Source organism: Vanellus vanellus (genome assembly GCF_965231255.1).
Source record: "Vanellus vanellus genome assembly, chromosome: 23".
Taxonomy (NCBI): Eukaryota; Metazoa; Chordata; class Aves; order Charadriiformes; family Charadriidae; genus Vanellus; species Vanellus vanellus.
Window position 1 is genome coordinate 5,467,992 of NC_138928.1, and position 9,171 is coordinate 5,477,162.

The 9,171-nt window shown below is 52.0% G+C and overlaps 1 protein-coding gene across 1 annotated transcript; it reads right to left on the minus strand.

Moving 5' to 3' along the window:
- On the minus strand, positions 1–7,579 carry LOC309680857 (polymeric immunoglobulin receptor-like; the record flags this gene model as incomplete). Its single annotated transcript, XM_082494608.1, has 10 exons — positions 1–132; positions 1,064–1,122; positions 1,273–1,398; positions 1,723–1,841; positions 2,386–2,710; positions 3,669–3,995; positions 4,429–4,752; positions 5,363–5,692; positions 6,928–7,260; positions 7,498–7,579. The coding sequence occupies 10 exons, from the start codon at positions 7,577–7,579 to the stop codon at positions 1–3; spliced, it is 2,157 nt and encodes a 718-aa protein (XP_082350734.1).
- Positions 7,580–9,171: the final 1,592 nt, after the last annotated feature.

The window sequence follows — 9,171 nt, forward strand, 5'->3', positions numbered from 1 at the left end:
TCAGACCTGGTCCTCCCAGTTCGCGGGGGGCACCTCCGGGGCTGCGCTGTCCCCCCCGGCGCCGCTCTGTGTGATGCTGCTGGAGGTGAGGAGGAAGGCGGAGTAGGCGAGGTCAGCATCCTCCTTGGAGCTCTGCGGAAGGACAGGAGGACGCTGTCAGGTGGCCGGGGACAGCTGGCGGCACGTGGCAGGGGAGAGGGCAGCCGCACGATGGGCAGCACCGCGGGGCCGTGAGCTTCTCGGGGTGATACGGGCAGATTGGCTGAGCGGGACACTCCGGCAGGTCACACCGGTGCCGGTGCCGATGCCAGAGCATCACGCCTTTGCTCAGCCTGGGGGATGACCCCAAATATTTGCGAGTTGGGGACTCCGCAACATGCCCATCCCCACGTGTGGGCACCCAGCTCGCCTCTCCTAATGCTGATGGGTTTTACTGGTTTCCTGATAGTTTCCTTTATCACTTTGGTTCAGCTCTTGGCCTACATATCTTACACCTACATATCGCCTTTGGTTAGGGACTTTTTAAAGGAAGGGATTGCATCTGCCACCTTTGCTTACTGTGAGCGGTACCCCTCGACCGTGATCTTACCCAAGGGGAGGAGAGGCAGGAGGAGGCGGAGGGGAGGCAGAGGGAGGCAGGGGCTTGTCAGGACCACAGGAGCCCTTGCAGAGACCTCCCCGCCTACCTCTGCCCCCTGAACCACCGCTGGCACGGGAGGCCAGCGCTGGGGGAAGGCTGGGAGGTGGGATGTGCTCTGGTTTCTGGCCGCCTTCTTATCCCAGTGTTTTATATTATTTATGGGAACAACCCAGCCCCAACCTTCCTGATGCCACCTGGGGCTGACTTGGCGTACTGTATTATTGTCTCTACTAAAACGTGGGGTCAGGAAAGGGTTAAGGTCCCCCCACAGACACTGATCTGCAGCAGGTGGCCACATCCAGGTAAGATGGAGAACACTTGGGTATAAATAAGGCCCCTGGGAGAAGGCAGCTTCTTTGGCAGAGGCTGGAGGGCTGCGGCGGTGCCTCCCAGGTCAGTGGGCTCTCTCCTGCCTCCTCTTACCCTTTTTGCCTTCTTTGTCTCGGCAGCGCTCTCCGGGGCAGCAGCGGTGGTGATGAACTCTGCAGGGGGAGAAGGGGAGGCGTCAGGGTGGGGGTGGCAGCGGTGGGCAGGTATTTCTGGGGCTTTTGTGGGGTCCTTCTGCAAACCCCTCCCCGGCACCCCTTGCCCCGGGGCTGGGGATGGAGAGCAGCCGTCAGGCAGCAACCTACCGTCCCCTCCTATCCGAGTCTCCTGGCTCTCTTTCACGCAGGCGTTGTTGCTTGCGCTGTACTCCTTCACGCTTTCAAAGTCCGACATGCTGATGTTTGTCCTGTAGCTCCCGACAGACACCAGGTCTGTAAAGAGGGAGGAGATAAATACCCCCTACGCTCGCTCAGAGCCGGTGCAAGCGCATCAGCATCCGAACCACCTCTGTGCCGGGAGATGCTGTGCAATGCCGGGTCCAAAGCCCGCGGAGGGGTGGTCTCTGTCTCAGCCTGGGCACCCTGCGCCGCGCCGTACGGGTGGGCTCAGGGAGAAGGGGGGTCCCTTCTCCCCCCGTCGATGGGGGGCACCAGGGGAGCAGCTCAGCCCAGCAGAGACGGCGGTGGGCACAAAGCATCGCCTTCGTCTTAATATTGCTGACGTTTCTCGAGAGATTAGAAAAGGCAGGGACTCACCAGATCTCTTCAGCTGCCTGTATTTAAAAACGGCGAAAGCTGCCACGAGGACCAGGAGCACAGCACCAATAGGGCTCAGGACTAAAACAAGCGTATTGGGGCCATGGCTTTCATCAGAGCTGGAACGGAGGGAAAAGATGTATCATTAAGCTGTGAATGCACTTTTCTTTTAATTATTTATCACTGAATAATGTATCTGAATTTCCAGCAGTCTAAAATCTGTGTAGGACGGTAAATCTGAGTGAGCATGATGCAATTCAGTCAATGAACTGGATCCCAGCACATCCTAGGGGGAAAAAATGAAAACGTAGGACAGAGCTTGTGCCAAACCAGCCGCATCAGCAGCTCGGTTATAAACGTGTGAAGGAAAGCTCTCTAATCTCAACAGAAGAATTTTCTATTAGTTTTCCTGTACCTGGAATCTCTAATTGTTCTCTTCTGGGACTGTATTTTCTCACTTGGGTTAGAGATTCGTTTCAAGGCATCTTGTCTTTTGATGTAACTTTTTGCTTCTTTTCCTCTGATGTTTTGAGCTAAGTTCTTTGGGGACAAGATTTTTTGGGTTTCTAAATCACACGCGCAGCGTGCAAACACAGTACCAACACCGGGTTAAGGTAAACTTCACAAAAAATGATGAATGACAGAGGCTTGGAGAGAACCAACCTTTCCGAGGCAGCTGCGCTTCGCACCCCGGCTTCGTTGTAGGGTTTTCCTTGGGGAATAAAGTCACCGTCGGCGCGGCTGGGGGGCTCGGCGTGGCTGGGGGGCTCGGCGCGGCTGGGGGGCTCGGCGCGGCTGGGGGGCTCGGCGCGGCTGGGGGGCTCGGCGCGGCTGGGGGGCTCGGCGCGGCTGGGGGGCTCGGCGCGGCTGGGGGGCTCGGCGCGGCTGGGGGGCTCGGCGCGGCTGGGGGGCTCGGCGCGGCTGGGGGGCTCAGCATGGCTGGGGGCCTCAACGTCCAGGAGGTCTAGCCTGTGGTTGGCACGGCTTCCTGCATTTCCCAGGGAAGAAGGGTGGTTAGTGGCATGAGCAGCAGCACAGAGATGGCGACACAAGAACTCTCCGGGTGTATTTGGGGCATGCGGGACTGCAGTGGGTTTTGGCTGTACGTCAGAGGCTCTTTATAATGGGGCTTAGAGATTTGAAACAATCTTATTTCAAATAACTTATTGCAGAAATCTCGAGTAGGCTCTCTCTGCCTACGTACTTATGAGAAGTCTTGCATTTCTAAGTTCTGCTTCTAGTATTTCCTGAACAAATTCTAAATACTTGGTTTGCTTTTATTTCTAGCTCTTTGCTCACCAAAGGCAGTGAAATGAGGCTGTTTCTCTTTGCTTTCAATGTGACCATCATCCACTCACGATGGTTATGTGTGGGATACCTAGAGCTATACTTTTTTTGTGCTCTGCTTCTAACAATATTCTTGCCGAAGAAAAATGAAATACTGCACCGAAGCTGAGACTAAACCCCTTGCTGTCCGAGGGAAGTTGGTGATAGCCCTTCCTTTCCTGTGCCCTACCTTTTTCCTGTTTATTAAGACAATAATTTCCCTGGAGCAAGATGCATCTCTCGACTTGGTGCAGCCCTTCACCTGACGGGTGTCGGGTGTTGCTTAATTTAAGTGATGCTACAAATTGTAACAGCAATAATTAGTCAGGACAGGGTTAAAAGGTAAAAACGGTGTGGAAGGAAGTGATTTGTAGACTGGTGGGTTTTTTTATGACCAGGAAGCAAAAGCCAGCGAGTGGATGAAAACATCTACGACAAGTTGTGCAAAATCAGGGTGATCTTGGCACCTAGTCTGGGAGGCTGCCTGGATGAGAGCACTTCTGTTTTGCGGTGCTGCAACCTAGTGGATACAGAGAAGACTTTCTTCTCAGCAGAAGGCAGCCTGATTCACAGCCCTGAGGAGCAGGAGAACCCCTGCCTGCCTTTGCCTTGGAGCTCACCTCCAGTCACCTGCAGGTACACTGCCATGGTTTCCCCAAAGGTGTCGTTGCGTTTCACTCCACACCAGTACCACCCTTGGTCTGTCTTTGCCACCGAGTCAAAGCTTAGGATCACCGTCTTGTTGTCAGTGTGGCAGGTAACGTCGGGTCCTTGGTCAGAAGGCATCTGCCTTTGGTCAGAAGCAGGCATGGGGGTGCAGCTGGTGCTGCTCCACTTGCACCAGTACTTCTGGTAGGAGTAGTACTTGCACGAATAAGAGCAACTTAAATCGACCCGTGAACCCACTTGTGCCTCCACCTCCTTCTTTCCCTGCAGTCCAGGTTCTCCTGTGAGGGCAAACAGAACATCGAGGCTGATGTTAGTGGTTTCAGTGGTGGGAATGGTAGTTGACAGGTAGTGGTGCTGCTAGAGATGGTGAACCAGGAGATGTATCTTTGAGGGAAAGTGCTCCTTATGTTGCTAAATTAATGTTAAGCATCTGGCATATGCATCTCTGGGTGAAAGCTAGTTTGTTTTTGGGGTTTGTTTTTGCAAGGCTTAAGAAATACTTGTGTGAGAAACTTTTATGAACACTTTCCCATAAAACTGAAGCCTTGTGTTTCTGTTTTAAAGGTACTAGGGTGTGGGGAGGTTGGCACAATGTTCAGAGTTGGACCTTGCATCTCCTCCCGAAAAGCCAGATCTGCTCCTCTGTGGGGCTTTGGGGGTTGGGTTGTACCTACTGAGCAGGCAGAGAACTGCCAAGGTGTGAGCTCGTACCGTCTATGATCTTCAACTCAGTTGATGATTGCTGTTCCTTCTCCTCATCTGTCATGCACCAGTAATAGCCCTTGTCGCTGTCCTTCAGCTGGTTGAGGATGACGGTGTATGTGTTGTTAGCCGGACTGTCGTACATGGCCACTCTTCCTTCATACAAGTCTGACACAAACCCCGAGCTGTCTATGATCCTAGCGCACCCGTTCTGTCTCCACTTGCACCAGTACTTCACTGAGGACTCTTTCAGAGGCTTGTACTTGCACTCAAAAGTTGCTGAACTTCCTTTTACTCCAAATATTGTGGGCTTTCTTTGAGGAACCTTTGTCTCTGGAGATAAAAATGAAATGAGCAGCTATCCATGTCTAACTTTTGTCCATGTGGCACTCTCCCAAGAGAATAAACATTATCAGATCAAACAAAGCTGTTTTGGCTAAAGCAAGGCTAGGTGAAGCTCAGGGGAGCAGGAGATAAGAGACTCAACTGGCAATGCTAGAATTAACCCTAAAAGGTCTGTCAGGACTTTCTTCTTCCCAAATTTACTGGATGGATGTTGTTTTGGTGTACTGACATTTCAAAGTTTTGCTGCCTTTGCTGGGGGCAATCTGCCTTTGCAGATCTTCTCCTTTCTACATCTGTTATGTTGAGATTTAAGGAATTAAGCCTTGAAGAGACTGTCTCAAACCGGGGGGCAGAATTTGCCTTCTGGAGTTTTGGGCTAGCCGGGCTGGGAAGGTTGAGTTTTGATACAAGCTTTATTAGTGATGGTTTCGTATGTTACAGATAACGAAATGAATAGAAAGAAGTATCTAGATGAGAGGATAGGATAACAGGACTCTGTGAAAGGAGATTAAAGTTCTTGTTAAAGTGAGACTGCCAGTGAAGCTTCTAAAGAGAAGCAGAGATGAAGGTAAAAAACCACTGGGAATAGTTTACTCACCTTCATAAACATGCACGTCCAGTTCCTTCGTTTCCCCACTCTCCCCATAGATGCCAGCCCCACACAGGTACAAGCCGGAGTCTTCCCAGCCCATTTGAGTTATCACGACGCTGAATGAGCCTGGAGCGTCCTCATTGCTCAGCAGAACTCGCCCTACGAAATCCTCATCAACTTTGCCATAAGTATCGATGATGTTGTGGCAGCCATTTTTCTCCATCTTGCACAAGTATTTCCTCACACTTGCAAAGTCCGGCCCAAAGCTGCAGGACACGGTCAAGGTGCTGTGCAGCTTCACGTAGAAGAGCTCAGCTCCCTCGGGTACGTGTGGACCTGTGCATACAGAGACACCGAGTCAATGCCTGTTGACCACTCTGTAGGTAACTGTGTGACTCCCCTATACCACTGAGGGCTTTTCTTAGCATAGGGTTTCTCTATACCTTTCCCTAATATATGATCATGTGCCTCTCCTGGTCATAGAATCAGAATTATAGACTGGTTTGGGTTGGAAGGGACCTTTAATATCATTCAGTGCCCTCCCCTGCCCCGGGCAGGGCCACCTCCCCCCAGCCCAGGTTGCTCCCAGCCCCGTCCAACCCGGCCTTGAGCACCTCCAGGGATGGGGCAGCCACAGCTCCTCGGGGCACCCTGCGCCAGTGACTTACTACCCTCAAAGTGAAAAATTTCTTCCTAATCTCTGATCTAAATCTCCCCTCTTCCAGTTTGAAGCCATTCCCCTCGTCCTATCACCCCATGCCCTTGTATGAAGTCCCTCCTCAGCTCTCCTGGAGCCCCTTTAGGCACTGGAAGGGGCTCTGAGGTCTCTGCGGAGCCTTCTCTTCTCCAGGCTGAACCCCCCACCTCTCCCAGCCTGTCCTCCCAGCAGAGGGGCTCCAGCCCTCCCAGCATCTCCGGGGCCTCCTCTGGCCCCGCTCCAACATCTTTCCTATGTTGGGGGCTTCAGAGCTGGAGGCAGCACTGCAGGGGGGTCCTCCCCAGGGCAGAATGACCTCCCTTGATCTACCCAGCTGTGTCCCAGGTCTGTCACATGTTTCAGGACTGAGGTCTCTATGCTGTCTCACTGCCGGCTCTATAGTGGGGTTTCTCCCAGAGCCTTCTTGCCAGGGCTTGTGCCACGAGTTTGCACTGTGCTCTGCACCCTGGGCCTTGCCCGGCAGCGCGGTGCCGTCCTGCGCGCCGTGGAGCTGTGCACGGGCTTGGCTCGCACAGCCACAGCCGCGGGTTGGAGGGTACCCCGGGGGGACGGGCAGTTCTGCCCTCTGACTGCATGCGTCTCCCTAAATATTAGTGGTTGAGAGAGGTCAGCTGTTTCTAAGCAATGCTGTGACTTTAAGATGAGGTTTGCATAATCTGATTTTTATGCCAGGTTTTGGGTCAAAAATCTCATTCTGTAAGATGAGAGGGGAAAATGAAAACTGCTGTTTCCTGAAAGCATGGGGCATCTTGAGCCTTTAGACGCTAGACAGACTATTTGTGGAGCTTTATTGAAAGAAGGGGGAAAATGTAAAAGAAAATAATACTTTAAGGAGCCCCAAGACTCTAATTACCTTTAGAAACATCCAGGCTGACTTTGTGGGAGAGCCCCCTGCCGTTGGTACCAATTCCGCACTGGTAGGTGCCTGCTTCTGCCATTGTAAGCTGGGAGATGTTAATCTGGAAGTTTTCTGCCAGTGGGTAGTCGGTGATGGAGACTTTGCCTTGGTAGCCTGGAGCAATGTAGCCGTTGGTGGAGACCACAGTCATGCAGCCCGTGGTCGATTCCCTGCACCAATACTTTCTGTCGTGTCTGTTCACGCGGGTCGGGGGGTAGAAGCATTTCACCGTAACGGACCCGTTGACCAGACCATACACCTGCCGTGGTCCGAACACAGGGCTTGAGACTGCAAGAGGAGAACACGTTGGCTGTAAATGTCAACTGTGCTACACAACCTGGTGGGACGGCAGGGCAGGTCTACCGGGGCCACCGTGGACCCCAGTCACGCGGTCTGACATGTCCCACGACAGGGATGGACACTGATGGGGTAGAGACACTCCCTGAACCCCACTCCCCCCATAGTAATGCCTCCTCTGGTCTTTGGCCACCCACAAGACCTGTGCCTCAGACAGGTTACACTTACTTGCTGCCTTGGGGGGGTATCTGCTGCTTGCTGATTCAGCTGGGAGGAAGGTGAGCAGGAAGACGAATGCCAGTAAAGTCATTTTTCTTGCATTCCCTGGAAAAGGCACAGAAGTTCATGAATAATCACATTTGCAAAATGATTAAATTAAATCATTGAGTGATCTAATAATCCTCATGCCTGAAGGATATGTGGGTTGTGGCTACTTGAGCTTGAGAGTAATGCAGTATTTAATCGCTTCTGTCAAACAATTGAATAGGAAAGAGGGAGCTGATAACTGTTCTTGCCTGTGCTGCTGTATGGCATCGTGGCTGCCTGTGGGTCTCATCCCAACACCCCAATCTTCCCTTCTGTAAAATGAGTGGAGTTGTTCTTATGACAAACTCGGTTCACACAATGCCTCCAAGCCACCGATGTGTCCATCAGAGCAGAGTGCCCCAGGGACGGTGTCCCTTGGGCAGGCAACAGCAGTGGTGTGCACAGCATAAAAAGCGATTTTGGCCAAACCGGAAGAGACTTGATTCGAAATCAGAAATGATATCTGGTTTGATACTTGTAAATGGGAACAGCCCACCACAAGGCTGAAGTCCAGAAATGGTCAAAAAGCCACTGAGCCCCGGCAGGCGTGAGGGTCAGGTGGCAACCTGGAGCTCAGCTGCTGACTTGACCCTTGCCAGGAAATAATGCTGCTTCTAATACCTGAGATCATATTTTCTTTCGATGCTGTTCATGCAGTGAAAGGAAGGCTTGTTCACCTGTGAACCTGAGTGCCAAATCCACTCCTTAGGCAAACCTGCTCCCACAGAATGGTGTGGTTTGGAAAGGACCTTTGAAGATCATCCAGTGCCACCCCCTGCCCCGGGCAGGGACACCTCCCCCCAGCCCAGGTTGCTCCCAGCCCCGTCCAACCCGGCCTTGAGCACCTCCGGGGATGGGGCGGCCACAGCTCCTCGGGGCACCCTGCGCCAGGGGCTCACCGCCCGCACAGCCAAGAATTTCTTCCTTATGTTCAAATTTCTTGCTCATGTCATAGAGCAGAGTTCCCGTCTGAAGCCTCTGTTTAATCACCGCTCCCCCCCCCGAACTCTTCAAGGATACACAAAGGGTAATATTTTCACCTCAATTTTTTTTTTCTTTGCTCACCTGCTGGTAAAGTCAGTGAGATGAAGGGATTTACCCCTCACCCTCACCCTTCCAAGATTCAGACTTAAACCAATAAAGCACTGTCCCACCTGCATACCCAACAAACCTACTGCACCAAGATGAACCCTTGTGCAGGGCTCAAAATCATGGCTGTTGGGGAGTGTCAAACCAAACCGTGTGTCTCTTGAAATGTGTCTGTAGTCTTCAGGATGAATATTTCTGACCTTCCACTTGTTTTGGATTGGGTCTATGGCTCAGAGGAAGCCAAAGCTCTTAATTCTTGAAACTATTGTCTTTGGCCTGAACCAAGTGAGCTGTTGGACACCGCATGGTGCGGTGGTGGGAATGGGCATTTCCTGAACATGGCTGTTGATCTACCTGTGTACACCCAGTTCTAGAGAAGATGATAGGTGCCAAGTCTTTATAAACATTCAGAGGAATTTGATTTCAGGGTGTCAAGTGACACAATTTTATTAAGGGCAATTCCCGGTAGAAGAAAAAGAATTTTATTTCCGTGTTAAGATGAAAGGT